The sequence below is a fragment of the Mesitornis unicolor genome, unplaced genomic scaffold (genome assembly GCF_000695765.1).
Source record: "Mesitornis unicolor isolate BGI_N332 unplaced genomic scaffold, ASM69576v1 scaffold54050, whole genome shotgun sequence".
Classification (NCBI taxonomy): Eukaryota; Metazoa; Chordata; class Aves; order Mesitornithiformes; family Mesitornithidae; genus Mesitornis; species Mesitornis unicolor.
In genome coordinates, this window is record NW_010157297.1 from 13394 (window position 1) to 31201 (window position 17808).

Below are 17808 nucleotides of genomic sequence, written 5' to 3' on the forward strand. Positions count from 1 at the left end.
AGGCACAGGAAACAGAACCAGTGCAAAACATCTCATTCCACACTACTAAAGAATAATCAACTGGACAGAAAGTGAATAGACAGACAGCAGTTTAAAAATATAAAGAACATTTATATAGAAGATTACTTTAAAGTACAATACCTGACAGTCTGTGAGAACAAGAAGTGTAAGAGATACCAGGTAAGAGAGAGCTCACAGTGTGAAGCAGAAGAGGGACACTTTTAGTGGTTGGCAAAGCCTCATAAAGATGTACACAGTTGCTGATAGACTGGCTTCGCTTAGCTTCCAGGGAAAAAATAAAGCAATAATCATGTCAGAAAAAATAATGAAATACATGGGGTTCTGAATGTCATGATACAATGAAACACAACACTTTTGAAAGGGGAAAGAAAAAAAAAGTTTTACAGCATTTCGCCCAGAAGTATTTTCTATAAGCTGTAAGTTTGTGCAACTGTATCTCACACAGTGAAAGAGCAATAATCAGCAATTCCTGAATGACAGCGGTTCTGTAATGTGGAATATTTCATTTTGTCACTGTGTGATTCCTATCTCTGGGCTAATTCGACTCACCCTTTTTTTCATTGAAGGATCTGTAGCAGTACATACAGCTCAACAATAAGGAATGGAAAACTTATTCAAATTCCTCACTACCAGCAATGTTCCCCCACAAAACCAGCTACCTCTTACATACATTCAACTCTGCTGAAAACAACTCCTTTTCAACTGAGAAGTGAGACAGTGCACTTGTCAAAAATCAATCTACAGATACAGCTGCCTTCAAAACCAGGGACCTCAGCTCCAGACTGGATAAAGCCCCGATTTCCCTGGTTTGACCGGATCTGCTCTGAGCAGGAGGTTAGACCTGATGACCTCCTGAAGGTTCTTACACTCTGAATTATCTTGTGGGCTCTGGTTTCAGGGTACTAAGCCCTGCTTTCCATGTTTATGAGTAGGATGATGAAAGGGATGCAAGTTACATGGACGTTTTTGGAGTTCTTAAGTCATCACAAGGGAAGGTAGAAGATAAGTGCAGTCTGAATGCATATCTTACTGAATTTCTCTTCAAAATAGCAACACTTAAAGGTGTTCATAGTTTCTTAGAAAAAGAAAGGTCATGGGAAACATGTGGCTAACACTCTAGAGATTGTATAACATTAAGAACTTGGTATTTTGCACATTAATATCCAATTGCCATAAGCTTAAAGTCTTCATAGAAAAGCAGGAATTTATCATCAATTGCATTACTAAAAGTTAAGTTGAATTAGAGAAGTCTCTAACAGAAATCCTTTAAGAAAAAATGTTATTACTGTACAGTTTCTCTTCTTGTATACAGCAGTGTCAATGCTGACACTTAAAAGAGAGGAGAAGGAAGGAGGAAGCAAAAATACTCAAGTAGGATAGTGGGCAAAAGATTTTCTGCTGCTGCAGAAATACTCTGCTCTTACTGTTGTAACAACAGTTACAAGCTCCAGATACAAGCAGCAGAGCAAAAGGAACTTCTACCTGGAAGCAGGAGGTGCTCTGGTATTTCTATGTTGACTTTGGGTTTTTGGTTGTTTTTGTTTTTAAATAGAAGAAGGAGAATATTAGGGATGTTAAACCCCCTCAGTGGGAGACCCTTTTTCCAAAACTGCTAACAAAAGTCCTCCCATGTGCAGCTCTGGCTGCTGTATTCACCTCAGTTACTGCTACATTTCATTCTGAAAGGTGACACCTCTGGAGGCTTAGAAGCTAAGTTCCTGTTTCTAAATAGTCTTACATTAGAAAAGTTATATGCATTTTAAATGATTACTTGTTATAACTGCATGTGGAAATACAAACCTTCACTACTAGCTCCCAACCAAATAAACTTTTCTTACTAAAGGTAAGAAGCTCCTTTAATTTGAACACACAAAACTTGCTGATCAATAGTTCCAGATTCTCTCTACTGCTCTGTTGAGAAATTTAGGGGAGAAATTCTGGAGCAGAAGAAAGGAAGGATCCTACTCTGGAACACAAATAGGAATTCACTGAATTTAAAAATAAAACAGACATAAAAAATGAATTGACTCCACTGCCACAATGTTTTGTGATCTAAGCTGAAGACTGTAGCTTAGTTACAAAGCCTGTAGCCACAAAAACATACTAAATCACCTTCAGTTCTTCTGGTAAGAAACACAACAAATCTGTTATGAATGAGCAAAGAAGCTGTGCAGCAAAGTATCCTGTATTCAAAAGCAGGAGATTTTCTAGGGAGAGTTTTAATCCATAGCCCATTGAATTGGAACACAAACATCCTACCATGAAATAAAAAAAAGAGATCAAACTCAGGCTGCAGAAATGCTTGAAAAGTCAGGTATCTGTTCAATGTCTGGGGTCTGAGACATTCCTCCATCATTCCTCACCCCTGTTCTCCCTTCTCCTGTCTTCCTCTTTCAGAAGTAAACACAAGAGGAAAAAAGGAAAAGGAGATTCTATACATACCTCTTCATGCTAATACAAAAAAGTAAATAAAGCAAATAAGAAAGGATGAAATTGTTTATGAAATATCTGGTTTATCTTGTGCTCACAGTAAATGGCTGGCTGTATCAAAGTCCAGAAGCAATATGTATTATCTGACTGATAATGATAAATGCTTTCTTATGAATCGATAAAAATTGGAACGTACTCTACTTCTTTACATAAAAACATAACTTGCACATGACCAACTTGCAATTAAATGTTATGTATTTAAAATCATATCTTTAGAATTTTCGAAAATACTTTCATTCTTTATTCATACTAGTAGTGGTCAAGGCAACCAGACACAGGTACACAACATCTCTGTTCAGACATTCAGTTATTAAATTGCATGACTTTTGGATGCAGCCACAACTCAAAGGCAGATTTAAAACTCAAGATCTACTGAGTGTTCGGGAATATAAGCCCTAAGTTATGGTCTAACCTGTTGCTCTTTGACGAACAATATTTCTTGCTTTCTCAACTCCTGGGGCTCCAGAGGTTGTAGCACTTCTGAATCTCATTGGCTCAACAACTTCAGGATGGCTTTTCCAGCTTAATGAAAAAGATCTTCCCACTACAGCTGTCTTCTGAGGCTCTAAAACGCCCCCTTTTAGAAAAAGAAAACACAATTCTCTAGCATCACATGCTTTGGCACAGAATTTTCTTTAAGTATGAATGGACTTACAAGCATTCAGACATGAAAAAATATTAATCTTTGAAACAACACAGATCAACTTTTACTATTATTGAAAAAACAATCACTACTTCAACTACATGCATCAGTTGCAAGGTGGCACGTAAATGTAGCTAAAACACTGTAATGAATAAAGTTTAATAAAAACACATGGAAAATATTTTTTTACACTTATGACTGTGCCAGAGTACAGCACAGGAAATCAAGTTTCATCTTTGCTACACAGAAAAGTCTGATTTTAAATGCATACTAAAAACTGCTAAATAGCTACTTTCCATTGACCTCTCCTCCCACAATGAAGGATGTGAACACACAAATCCAAAGCACTTCACATTTGATTAAACAGGTTCTTACACTAGATTAAGCAGTATTGAATAGTAGATTAAATTAAATTAAATTTTAAGTTTAAACTTTAATATTTAACTTGCTTGATACAAAAAGCACTGAAGCATAGACACTAACCTTTTCCTCTCTGCTTTTTTTCTTTTTGTTCGCTGAGCTTATCCAAGGGTAGGTTTGTCATTTCCACCCCATACACGGTTCTTGCTAGCACCGCTGTTAGAGAGTCCATGATATTGGCCCACTCATTTATGAGCTCCTCCCAGTCTGTCAGGGCAGACAGAACGCTGAGCAGCTCATCCCACAGCTCCCGAGAAATGTAAACGCTCAGATTTGCTCTGATCCAAGCCACAATGAGGGTCTGAGAGAAAAAAACACAAGTGACATTTCATGCATTTCTGTCAAGATGAATTCAGCCCACCAAAACCAACCCACATGCTGATGAAGTCAACATAGAGCCATGTATTACCATTGATTATTCATGATGCACAGATATTATGCATAGCTATTTTTAATGAAAAAAACATTCTCAGAAATTGGTAGGTAAATAATTGTGAAAGTTACTGACTAAGGAAATCTGAAAACTCCAAAACATGTTTCAGGTGGTATTTACATTCCCTGGTAAACTGAAATAACACACTGTGTATAAAAACAGAATGAAGACCTGTCTCCTAAACTTACAGCCTGACTGCAGTGATTGACTTCCACTGGTGACACTCAGACCTACATAATGTAGCTGAGAATGCGAAGTATAATATGATGCATAAATGTTTTAGTCTCATTCAACGTGACTCAGTTTTGACTTGCCAGCTGAACTTCTAGGAAAACAGTTCCAAAAAGTTTACACTTTAGAGATGCTCATTGAAGACAGCCCACAGAGAGACTCTGTGCCTGCCTGTTAGATCATGGTCTGTAACAGAGCCCTGAAGAACAGATCAAATCAACTCCTTGTTGCACCTGGAATCTGTCTCCCTCTATTAGAAACAGTTTACAAAATAACTACTTGTACTACTGCTGCAAAGGAGAATTTTTTCATGTTTTACAAGTAGGTTTCGTAGTACCATGCAATAGTACTTGACTAAAACTAAAAGCAATCATCATGAAAAACCAACATAAAAAATACTCAACTAACCAAACAAAAGAACCCCAAACACTCACTCGGAAAAGTAATCCCGACATGCTTTGAGCAAATGTATCCTTTATTTGGTTTTCTTTCGGCTTCTGCATCACTGCTTCTGTTATTCTGAGGAGTATCTGCAACATCTGTTCCCTGGTTCCAAAACAAAATGTACTCTTCGTTCATATGTTCATTTTCATGTACCAAGAAACCCTCTTAATTCTCCAGTATCTCCTTACGTGATAAGGTCTCTCCCTGAGAAAGCCAGTCTGTTCCCTACCCAATAACTCTCCCATAAAGTTTAAGAGTTGATAATTTTCTCTTAAATTATGCAGAATATATTAAGCTTACCATGTCTTTTTATTCATTGATAATTCCATTATCATGCGCCTGAAGATACTCAGAACTGCTTTGCAGGCATCAACTTGCTCCTTCAGAAGCACAGGCACTTCAATACACGGTTCCAGTAAGAAAACATTTGCGGAGTTTGTTAAGAATACCTTTCAAGACAAGCACTTACAGTCAGTTTACACAGTGTCAGCAATAAAGAGAGTCAAGACTTACAATAAAATACTTGTCCTCTACCAGTCAAACCTTCCACCTTCCTTAGAGCAAGTTTTATGTTTTACCTGGCACTTCATTTTTAATTATTACTACATCATTCTAGCGCAAAGTCAGGTGGCACGACAGCCCCAACCAAGGCCTGTATTGCACAGCATGGGGTTTGTAGGCATCTCTTCTACTCAGTCAGGCAAGAGTTTCATTCCTCCAGCTATCTGTTTCCTATATGCTCGAGCAACCATCAATATTTCCAATAAATAAGGTTCAAAAAAGCAAATGTACAGTTCTGATTAATTCCTAGCACTCACAGTAGGGAAAAAAAACCAAACCACCCTTCTAACTTAAAATAGCTATTTGGCTGTAAGACATGGTCACATGGGTTAATATATACTGTAAAAAAGTCCAAATCATATCTTACAAAAAGCATCAACTGCTGGTAGTTGTTTTCCTTAATCTCAAAGTCTATATTATAATTTGTAGTGCAAATAACACAATTACGTAAATGACAGCCTTGCAGCCTTTCTATACACCACACCTGTAATGCAGCCTGAGCACCAGCTTTAACATTTTTGTCCTCATCTTCTAATACACATCCTCTGTTGACAGCACTGGTAAAGGAGTATGTTCTTCCCCAGCTGGATGAGCGCTTATGTCCTGAATGGTCAGAGGAAAGCTTTCAAAAACATTATTTAGTTAGTGACAAAGCAGAAAGGAATCTGTCCATATTTATACAAAATAATTTAAAATGTCTAAAGCAAAAAAAGTGGGGAACTGTGATATCCCTCATTCATGTATATTATTTCTTAATCTCTGAACAGACAGACAGTATATGGAATTTAAAGGTTCATTAAAGTTTTAAGAGCTACATTATTTAAAATATTTCATATCACATTTTGTAGTCACTGATTGTAGTAATACTTGAATTTAAGTATAGCAAAGCTATAAATCCCTTACAAAAATAATCTACCAAAGCCTTGTAATTCTCACTACTTTTTTACAACTTGAACCTCTTTCTCAGTACAACAAAACTGCCCTTCAAATAGCTTCACAGTGTCAACGGTGAGGAAGTCAACTTTTACTGATGGTTCAATATAGGATATTACAAAGATGATGCACAGAATTTTTATTGACAGTTATTTTCTAGATTAAGGTGTCTGAATCCAAATATTTAATCCAGTATATATAAATTAGCAGATACTTTCAAATTCTCAAGTAACTACCACCAAAAGGAAATACTCCTACATGCACTAGGCCAACAGACAGTGTAAATTTTAACACTGCAGAACATGTGAATATTTCTTCCATTAAGTTCTTGCTATCATATATGTATAGGCAGGGAATAATCAACAAATTACATTTTTCAAAATAGCTGCAATCTTTCTCTGCACTCAGAAAGGGCTACTGAACACTAAATATTTATTTAAATTTCTGGACCTTAAATAAAAGCATTTTTCAATCTTGATTTTCCACATATTTTTTTAAATCGTTACTCACAGGTGAGTTTTAAACAAAAATCATATATTGTAGGCAAACAGAATAAAATAAGTAACATTGATACCATACATGTTTACCATCCGTCTGCACTGATGTATCCTCTAAGTTGACAACAGCATCCTGACCATCTTCCTTTTTGTCTGGCTCCTCCATGAACACAGGTTTCTCTTGTAATATCCACTTTCGATAAACCTTAACCACTTTTCGTGTTGCAGATATATCCGAAGGTGGCAATAAAAAAGCCTAAGTTGAAAAGTTAACTGATTTTACTATATACAGGACATAGATATATGCAGGCTTATCTATATACACGCTCACCCATAATAATATGGCTCAAAAAAAGATAGGATACATAATTTTTACTTTTTTGTCTGCGCTAGAAGATATGATTAATCAACAACCTGTGCTTATACATACATCATTCATACTTCCATAATTATTAATTCCAAGTGACATCCATGCTGTATTTAGACAAAACCAAAGAAGTTGGTTTTGCTCCTTGCAAGCTGCCCAAGTCAGCATGAATTCATCTCACAAGCCACGACCAGCCAGAGAGGTCTGGCAGGCTGAACTTGGGTATTATGCTGCACCTTCTGGAGGAGATGACTTCAAATGACATCAGCAGTATATGATGCGAAATGCCATTTCAGCAAGTGTAGGTAGAGACAAGACAGTAGGTCATGACGAGGAAAACAGTGGTTGGCAATTTGATCCTTTCTCACTACGGTTTTGGACATCACCACAGTGAATTTATTTTCAACATGCTACTCGGTATCTGTATTTGAGACTCATTCTATAAAGATGTCCTCTCCAAAAGCTTTCAAAGGCTAGACTGGCTGCTTCCCCACATTTCCAGAAGTCTTATGAGACTAAAAAACAGAGTAACAGAAGACCTTTGCACTGCAGCGAACAGGCACAGAAATCAATGTCTGAAAATGTCATCTGGTACTAAAAATTTTGTACTTTGCCAACAAAAAAAATACATTAATTATACTATAAAACTGCTGAAAGAAATGAAAATATATAAAACTAGGTCCTTTCAATTATGAAGATACTCTCCATGATTAACAGGGTCTAAAACTATCACATTTCTATACCCAGTTTAGCTGCAAAAACATTACAAAGGTGTTTTGTTCAGGCCAAGGGAAATCTTTGCATCACACAGCACAGTTCCTTGTCTCTAGTTACCAGGAAGTGCAACATCCACCAGCTGATTTCAACAGAAATCAAAGGGTTACCAAAAGCAAGTTTAAACAGGTCATAAAGCCTATATGAAACTTCTGAAAATACCTTCACAGCCACTACCAACTTATTAAGGATGCAGAAGCTGTAAAAGCCAGAAGCCAACTGCTAGAATCTTAGACAAACAGCAGCTCATCAATGGGATGAATGGGCACTACAGAGAACGCTTTCAGAAAGGCTAAGAAGTAGGGTAGAAAGGAAAAAAAACCACAACAATAGAGGAATTTACAGTGACTAGTGAGATTCCTGTAAGGGAGAGACAAACACAAAAAGCATCCAAATACCATTATCTGTTGCAATTACTGAATACTGATCACATAGAATGAAGTACTGCACCACATCAGCCTTCGTTTCCTGGAAGCTGCTCTACCCTGACACACTCGGAACAAGCACCAGGAGAGGGCAGCATGCCGCAGAAGCTCGCAACACAGCGAAGTACTCCCTCCTGTCAAAATGCAATCCATCCCACTGAAAAGCACAGGTACAAGGACTTTCTTCCTACACCGTGCCCCTCAAGATACTTCATAGTAAAGCATGTGTGCTCACTCAGCTGCTGTGGCGTATCTTCTGCACATTTATGTGACCTGAACTGCTGCTTCAACCAATTTCTACCTTGGTAATAGGAGAAAAAAAAAAAACCAACCAACCAAAAAAAAAAAACCCCACAAATCAAAACAAAACTGGGATTCTCCAGCAGGTCCAGATGTATCTTTATCCCAAACAATTAAAAAGATCTCAAATTAATTAAAAATACTAGAAGCAATCCATTAAATACTGACACTGATCATAGCAAAAAATTCTTACCATTTCAAATAATAAACTTACAAGCTAATAGCTCTTTACCTTAAATTACATCATAATACCAAGAATAAAGTGGCCCATTCAAATAAGACACGTTGCCACCTAGCAGCAGCAACAAGCTTCAGTTCCTATAAAAATGCCATAATTTTATCATTAAAACTAGGCCTAGGAAGGACTCCAAACTAAAAGGGTGCTGATGTGATGAGCATCAAGTTTGACCAGTTACCTGACCAACAGTCTTTGCAGTGTTCTCTCTCATAACCGTGACGTTTCCTTTAAAAAAATACATAATAGCAACTAAACATATACACTTACTTGTCGAAACACCTCATTAACAAAGTTAACGTATCCTCGAGTGGATAAGAGGATTCTCTGCACCATCTCGTAGACGGTGCGGTGCTGCTCTTCAATGCTGCAGAGGCTGGAATTGCTGAGCCTTCTGTCGGACAAGGTGCTGCTGTTCGAATGGCTTCGCTCCTGCTCGCTTGCGTAAGACATACCGCTTTCCAGCTCGGTGTTTTTATCTTGGTTTACACCACCAACAGTCTACACAGAAGAAAATACGTGCCTAATTAAATAACTGAAATGGTGTACACCAAAATTCTGTACTACTTATGCAGAACTCAAGATACTCATGCTCTTTCATACAACACACCGGGATCCCAGCAGTCAGGAAGTGCAATTTCAGTCTAGTGCTTGATCCAAGAAGGAATTTGGTCTTACACTCTACACCATGTGCACTTCATATGGGCTCCCCCAGCCCAGAATGGCTGACTTGTCCACTCCATAAGATAAAACAGAGGGAGGGATGCAGTGGTGCAAAGAGTGCAGTAGTGGAGAAAGGCACAGGCACAGTGGAGGGTAATCTCCAAGTTCTTTCTTTTTCGGGAATAGATGGATCATACCACTATACATGGCTCATACTCTCTCACATTATTATGCCTAACAACTCTTTGTAAGTTTTCGTTCCTGTCTATATTTTGCAACATATCAAACCATGTCTGGCTAAAATGATCCAGCCAGCAGAAGGCAAAGGACTAAAAACTGCTTTTGAGTTACCAGAAAAAGAACCCAAACTTGCACTCACTCAAACCATTGCCCAAATGCAGTTCTGCTTTATGTTTACACTAATAAGGCTGCCCTCTGTTTGACCAAGTGAGCAGTAACAGAGCAGCAATAACATCTCTACTGCTTTTCACAGCGAGCTTTTTTTGTAAGACTCAGCCATGCTAGTGAAGCTCGGGCTACAGTGAGTGAACTTTAAAGCCACTAAGGAGTCAACACGTGCCCAGAGCTGGCACACAGCTTCAGCTAAGTGGTAATTTTTGACCAGCAATACCTTTATGCAACCTAAATATTTACTTGGTGTCAGCTGCCTATAAAATTCAGTGAAAAGAAAAAAATTCTTTTTCCAGGCTATGTTTGTTGGAATGACACAGCAATTATACAAAAGGTGGAATTTCCAATGAGAAATAAAAGACGAATAAGAAAATAACTTTCAGTAGGTAAGCTACACTTCGCTGGCTTCGGGCTTCAAACTTCTACAGCGAAGAACTCCAGAAATGATCAACATGAAAATATACAGTTCTACCATAATAGTTACTCTATGCTTTTCTGCTGAATTCAGATGTGACACTGACCTATGATTCAAGAGAAGAATATAAGTTGACATTGACCCTAAGTTTTCACCAGGAAGTCGGGGAGTCACTGAAAAGAAAAAGCATCTATTTCTATAAAATTCACTGTGAAGTCCCTAACCCTAGAGGAGTCTTAACCAGCAATTGGAAAGTGCTGGTTTGTCAGCCTCTGGTTTTGCTGGGAAATGGTTCATGGCACAAATAAGTTTGACAGTTCACAGATTAAATTCCAGAAGTCTCAATGTAATATTGATGAAGCTGGTAAGGCAAAGAGTTATGAGAAAAAAAGTTCTAGTAAATTACTAAAGAGTTTTCCTTGGAGATTTCCTCCTTCATCGAAGAAAAAGGAATAATCAAATAATCAAGTACATAATTTCTTCACTTAGGGGTAACCATTTTTCTTGCTTCAGTTGTCAGTGCATTGTAGTTATTTGCAAGGTTAGTAAGTACATAAGAAAAGAGAGGTGAACTTTAAAGCACACCTGAATAATTTTAGGGAGCATTTCTCCTCCATTTTTTGTATTCTGAACAGCTGTTAAGTATTTCTTTTCAAGAAAGAAGGTAACAAGCCACTTAATAAAAACAACTCGAGCCGCCATATATGGTATTTTTGTGCTATAGACATTTTCATTGTTTCGTGTTGCAGCAATGTATACTGGCCTTGGTCTTACATCAGGAATATCTGGTGAGATAAAAAGAGAAGATATAAAGAAAATCTAATCTTAAAAAACCATAATCGCTTCCAGACTCTGGTTAAATGTATTGAACACGCCATAAACAACATTTTCTCCACATGAAATAACAGATGCAATGATTGCCTGCTTTTATTATATTATTGCTTATATTCTATCATAATTTTATTACTCCCAAAGAAAAGCAAGAACAAAAAAGCACAGATCTTTCCTGAAGGTTACAATTTGTATCACACAAAACAATGGAAAGCAAGAAAGAAGAACTGCAAAAAGAAGGACAAAACCTGAAACAAAGAACTACTCCTAATATAATGTAAGTTAATTAATAAAAATCTATGAAACCCATAAAATTAAGTAGTTGGACAGAGAAGATAGCTCTGCAACACTCAATAGTGCAAAGATGAAGAAGAAAAAGGATACTTAACACATTGAAAAGAGAAGTTAGCTCAGGTGCAAAGAGCACTGCACAAGCTGAAATAAAAGAAAGAAAACACATGGAAAGAAGTGGAAAACCTCCAAACGGGGACAGCTTGGGTCACAATTCAGGACGCTTAGATTTAGGGAAAAATCACCTGTACACAACTGAAAAACATGGAAGTCCTGGGCTCTAGCTGTGAACAACACAGCTGAAGTGTCACTGAGGTGATTTTAGACACTAAATATTAAACTGCAAAGAACAGGAGTTAAAAGTCAGAGGAGAGAGGGGAAGGATGAAGAAGAGGTGGTCATAGTACATCAGGTAAGTATTAAACACCACTCCTATGGACTATAATACATGATTTAGTAAAAAACTAGGAAAACTGTGAGCGTCTCTGAAATTACATGCTTTTGATCCTACAACTGTAGATGGACATCTCCATTTCCTTTCATTTGGCCCTTAATGCTCATTTCCTCTTCAAAGAAACAAGCAGTAAAATAAGAGTAAGTCAGCTACTCCCTCACACTTGGGCAGCTTGCTGGTTCTTTAAAATACCCATCGGAGAGCATGTTCTGCCTTCATTATATATCACAGTTACAGAGTCCTTGCTCACTCAATTTAAATGCTATGCCAGTGGAAATGTCCTTAGGAAAGGAGAATCAGGCCAGCCCTTCTGCAGTGATGAGCAGCATCAGCTTCCTGGACTATCTCAGAAAATCAAAAGTTGTGCTAGGAAAAAAACAAAACATGAGACAAGGGAGGACAAATCCCCATTCAAGAGAAATGTGGCAATATGCCAGCAGGTAACAGAGACACTGCTGAGAACAGTCACCATTATTTCTTTTTCTGCTTAAAAGACAAAATTCACTACTTACCAAGAACAGGTTTGTAGAGGTTGGTTAGCTTTGTAAAAGATGGAAACAAATGAGGAAGATAGTATTTTCTAAACAAGGTAAAGAGAAATTTAAAACCCGTGTCTTGGTTTCCTTTATTCTTCCACTCCAAGCTTGCAGCCTTTTCATGGAGTTAAAAGAGAAACAAACCAAACACTTTAAGTTAATGTGTTATACTGACAATCATTCCAAATTGAAGTGTAAAAAATTACACTTTAATGAGAGATACAAAAAATTAGCACTGTCCCAAAAAACTTTACAAACTGCAGTAAGAATATAAGCGATTACCATGAGGGCTGTAGCACATCAAAGACAGCAAGTCATTAGAAGCCAGTCCATTTGTGCTGTTCTAATGCAGTGAAGCACAGAAAACTTCACATTAATGCTTTTAACATGTGCTTCTTTAACTGTAAATTTAGATGAAGTTACTCTGGGCTACACTTTTATCACAAATACCTTTGTAATCAGAAACATACTCAATGCCCATGTTTAATATGGCTGCATACACTTATGCAATAGTCCTCTGCAAAATTTGACTCAGGGCACCGGTAATTTCCGCTGCCAAGGAAGAGTCTGCCATCTAAGTTTGTTTTAAAAGACACCCTTTCGTTCTTGCACAGGTCAACACTAGACTCACACACCTACTTTCAAGTTGCTCTTTACCAACAGTTTTGAGCTACAGTGCCTTGGAAGACTGTGCCAAGTATTGACTAAGAGTTGGTTTTGCCATACAAAAACATCTTCAATTTCGAACAAGTTGAACATAACCTATATATAGGTGTGTTTTCTTTACTTGTACAAGAAAATCCAGTACAATTTAAAATAAGAAAGGCAAAAGTAGGCATCTCTGTAATTAAGCACTTTTTCCACTGATGACTTAGACCTACCTGGGTTTTAGTCTCTTAAATCACTTCTCTGTTTGAGAAACTCAAGTGAGCACTGAAAGTGTTTATCTTTTGACAAATACTTTATATTCAGGCTCACCTCTTTTTCTTTTTTTTTTTCCCAGTAAAAGCTCTTACAAACGCTTGTCCAACTGGATATAGCAGATGACAGGATCACTGAATCTATATCCAAGACAGTAATTTATTAAGTTAAAGAAAAACTGACTTGGTTACATCAGTCACCTGAGATTTATTTTCTTTTAAACATGTTTTCTTACTTTAATCTGTACTAGAACTTCTTCCAAATCTCTAAAAATTGTGGAACTTGCTATGTCCTACGTTTGCAAAATACACGTGTAGAACTTAGAAACAAAACTACTTTGTTTTTGTATAATTTTGTTAAATAAATAAACTGACTCCTTTTAAATTCTATCCAGTTAGACATAGATTTTCTTGAAGATATGGATTTGCTCTACGATCTGTCTCTCTGTGATCATTCTGCACTTGCATCAGGTTGTTTTAAATTTCATCTCTTGCCTGTAGCAAGGAGGTTACTGCCCAACCGTGCACCCCTCTACTGAGCTACACAAATAAATGAATGCTGACGAACCACAATGGAGTTGGATTTATAATGCAGTTTTTTAGATACCAAACATGTAATAAGAGTATAAAAAAAAAAATTTTCACTGTTCTTTTTAACTGAAGTGTTGCGAGACTCTGATAAGTAAAACAAAGAGTGCCGTGTAGGAAGCTGATAATTTAATACAGCCACTTTTCAAAATAAAGCACTTATTTGAGATGACAAAATATCATCTTGGTCTTGTCTTTTGATATTAAAAAAATGCATCTCAAAGTATTTCATTATCTTTTATCTTTTTTAAAAAGTCCTTTAATGTTCATTGTCTATACAGTTTCTACTTAATTTAAAATGTTGCTTAAATTGTACTTTTTAAATATATGCATTGATTTCTTTCCTGTACAAATTAATTTGATCTATTTATTTTTATTTACGTGTTACTTGCTTCCTTTCAAAAAAAAAAATCTCAGAAGCCATCTCTCCTTTTTTATCTCTTTTATCAGTACTCCTTTACATGTCTTCTGAGCTCTGTATGCGTCCAAAGAGAACAAACTGCATCTTTACCCCATATATCAATTTTCTAAATGTGACCACAAGCACACAAATAAGTCAGTTGCAAGTCATCCTGCAAGTTTGGATAACATTCATTAATTCTTATCGTAACTGTGAAAAACTACTCATTTTCAACAAAAATGGCACATGCAAAGGGATGATTTTCCTTTTAAAAAACAAGAATAAGAGAGTGAAGCTTCTCCCTGGGGAGGGACAAAATCAGCTCTGTATAAACACAGTGTAAACTTAACTTCCGCAAGTACATTCATCCAAAGATGAGTAGTTAAAAACATAGATCCTCCGCACCTGAATTACCATATATTTCAAAAGTAGCTGAAGAAAATAGCAGGTTTGGTCTTCAGCAATTTTCTCTCCAGAGACAGCTGGTAAAAGTGGGGTTATTTCTTCTGGAAAAATCTTAGCTAAAATAAAAAGAAAATGTTTTAAACATAAAAAAAATCTGAAAATAGTTAAGCAAAATATATTTTCTATAAAAACATTAATTTGAAAGTAATCACTAATGAGCTACTAAGCTATACAAAGTCAAAGCCCAGTAACCCCAAGTCCTACCGCATATAATCGAGGGTGGTGCCAACCTCTGATGCACTGCAGTTTGGAAGGGTTAACACAAGCAATCATGGCAGATTAACCAGTAAGACGTATATCTACACACCTACTTATTTTGCAGTAACATGTTCATATAGCTGCATCTCAATTTAAAACAAAACAAAACAACATCCCAACCAAATAACAAAAAACCCCAACTGTTCTGAACTCCAAACGCCAAGATCGGAAGGCTACACAGCTGCAATGAACACCATAGCTTGACAAAGTCAGTACATCTCTGAATTACAAAGACAAATACTATCATCCATGTGACACATTTCTTCCCACAAGAAATTTTACAGCTCTACAAGGACTTCTGTGGAAGGGGGAGGCACTACAACCGTGATGGAAATTCTGCTCATTTACTCACCATCTGGTGAATTTGGAGGACTAATGAGGATATCTAGCGTACAAGGACCTCGTGAGGACATAATGGGTGGAAAACCAGGCACAAGGCATGCGAATATTAATATCTGCTCTTCCACACAGTTAGTCTGAAGTGCTTGAAGCCAGAGAAGAAACAGTCGGATTCCTTCACATCTTATCTACAAGGGGATGGTTTTGTAGAAAAAGATATTAAACCAAATTTGTAAGTACGGTAACACAGTTAAATAATTTAAAAAATGCAGGACAAGTACTTCCATCCCAGCTATGTGCTGTGAGTCTTTTCATCACACCAAGAGTAACCACATTATTAATTTAATCACGAGCAGAGAAGGGCGAGAGCAAGCTGTACCCAGGGCAGCGGTAATCCAAGAAGACAGCATTACCCCTCCAACTTCACTCAGCAGCCAAAAAGCTCTGGTCCCACCCCCACAGCTCCTCGGGCCACATGCACCTTGGCTACTCTCAAGTAGTGCTCAACTGGGGAGCTGCCAACGCTCCATGCTCTACAAAGTCATAAATCTTGACCCCATAGAGATAAAGCAAGCTCTTGTCCTCAACAGCACTAGGATCAGAAGGTCCTTGTGAGAACCAAGATGCAACAAAACCACTCAAGGTAGAGCATTCTGTAAGTTTACTAAAGTTTACTTACTTTCTTCTTCATTAACAAGATACAATTTTAACTTTAGCAAAATACTTAGAAAAAAAATTAAAAGTATTTAAAACTCTGGTAAACTAGAAACCAATAAGTTTAATAAAGTATACTTAATGTCAGAGAGATATGCAAAAAATAAAGTATTAAGCAACATATATTGATACCTTCCCTTCAAGTAACTTTACAAAGGTCATCAGAACAGCAGAATAACTGAATAAGTTAAATGTTAAAATCACCTAGGATTACAATAATAAAATTTATGGTTAAAAGGTGAATAAGTAAAATTACAAAGCTTAATAACCTGAAAAACGCTGATACTGAAAAACTGTAAAGTAATATGCTTCATACGAATTAATGTGAAAAGAAATATGAATACGTCAGAGAGAAATACCTTGAGAGAATTTCCAGTGTGCAAAAGTTTCTTCAGAATCGACCCTGGATTACAAAAATTAAACAGGCACGTATCAGATACTAAGATGGTCACCTTCCACCAGAATGCTTTTTTTAAAAAAATAGTACAGAAAAGTCTAGTTTAATGCCACTTACTATGTGGCTACTGCAGTGGTATTTAAGAAAACTATGGAGTGAAAAAAAACCAGAGTGAATGTAATTACAATCAAAATCACTGTTATAAGATTAAATATACTGTATCTTTACAGTGAGGTACTCTGGTTTTAGTCAGATGGCAATTTCTCAAATTACTTTCATTAGAAATAAGATAATCTAGGAGAAATTTTGACTTAACTAGATTTGGACAAATCAAGAAAGATGCTAGAAATCTATACTACATTCATGTCTACAAAACACAACTATTGAAATTGCAAAATATTTTCATTCTGGTTTTAGAAATACCAGGCTAACTGGTACTAAACATCAAAGTCTGACTTAAAAATCATAGCGGGATTATCACAGAATGGTAGAGATTGGAAGGACCTCTGAAGATCATCCAGTCCAACCCCTCCATGCCAGAGCAGGATCACCTAGACTAGGTCACACAGGAATGTGTCCAGGTGGGTTTTGAATGTCACCAGAAAAGGAGACTCCACAACCGCTCTGGGCAGCCTGGTCCAGTGCTCTGGTACCTTCACCATAATTACATCGAATGCTCCAGTTAAAAATGTTTTTAATTCAATTCTGAGAAAAATAAGATGATGTAGCACTCTGCTGTTATTTCTCACAGATTTCTGAATTATGGACATTCCTTAAGTGTGATCCTTCCCCCAAGATCTCACCATTTCACAGTATTAAATGGTAATTATTAACATATATATCAAATACATATAAATGCATGTGAACATTAAGCAAAAAGCAAACCACAAAGTGCCACTGTAAATAACTGCACTGCCAAATTTTGAAGCTTATTTATTGGACAGCTAAAAATTATCCAAATATGACTATTCAAGCATAAATATAAAGACTATATTGGCTATAAAACAGTTGACTAAAACCAATTTGTTCTGGACTAACTCAGATGAAACGGTAGCAAAGTGGTCAAGCAGATGCCTCCTTTTATTTTTTTGTCAGTGCTAACTGGAAATGTGAAAACAGCCCTTTTCTTGACCTTTAACTTCCACTCATTATTTCTCCTGCAACAGCAAATCCGTTGTTCTGATGAAAAACATGGCAGCTGATGAAATAGTGTTGGAAACCAAACCAAACAATGACAAAAACATACTAATTAGAAGAAATATAACCCACCCCTCACCACCACCTTCCAAAGCAGCATAACAGTTACTTTAACAAACAGCAAAAAAAACCCATCACGACCATTTTGGTAGCAT

General features: G+C 36.8%; 1 protein-coding gene across 1 annotated transcript in view; it reads right to left on the reverse strand.

Annotated features, from left to right (window-relative positions):
* The window catches only part of RALGAPA2 (Ral GTPase activating protein, alpha subunit 2 (catalytic)), a gene marked incomplete at its 3' end in the record, with an annotated part of 43744 nt that overhangs the window by 10015 nt on the left and 15921 nt on the right, over positions 1-17808 (reverse strand). Inside the window, exons 5-17 of the mRNA XM_010179326.1 lie at positions 16419-16462; positions 15359-15533; positions 14689-14804; positions 12352-12490; positions 10849-11048; positions 9045-9275; positions 6756-6929; positions 5728-5865; positions 4983-5131; positions 4673-4784; positions 3638-3875; positions 2924-3088; positions 142-282 (exon numbers count right to left, since the gene is read on the reverse strand). Coding sequence (XP_010177628.1) covers positions 142-282; positions 2924-3088; positions 3638-3875; positions 4673-4784; positions 4983-5131; positions 5728-5865; positions 6756-6929; positions 9045-9275; positions 10849-11048; positions 12352-12490; positions 14689-14804; positions 15359-15533; positions 16419-16462 — 2022 coding nt within the window. The remainder of the gene's footprint in view (positions 1-141; positions 283-2923; positions 3089-3637; positions 3876-4672; positions 4785-4982; positions 5132-5727; positions 5866-6755; positions 6930-9044; positions 9276-10848; positions 11049-12351; positions 12491-14688; positions 14805-15358; positions 15534-16418; positions 16463-17808) is intronic.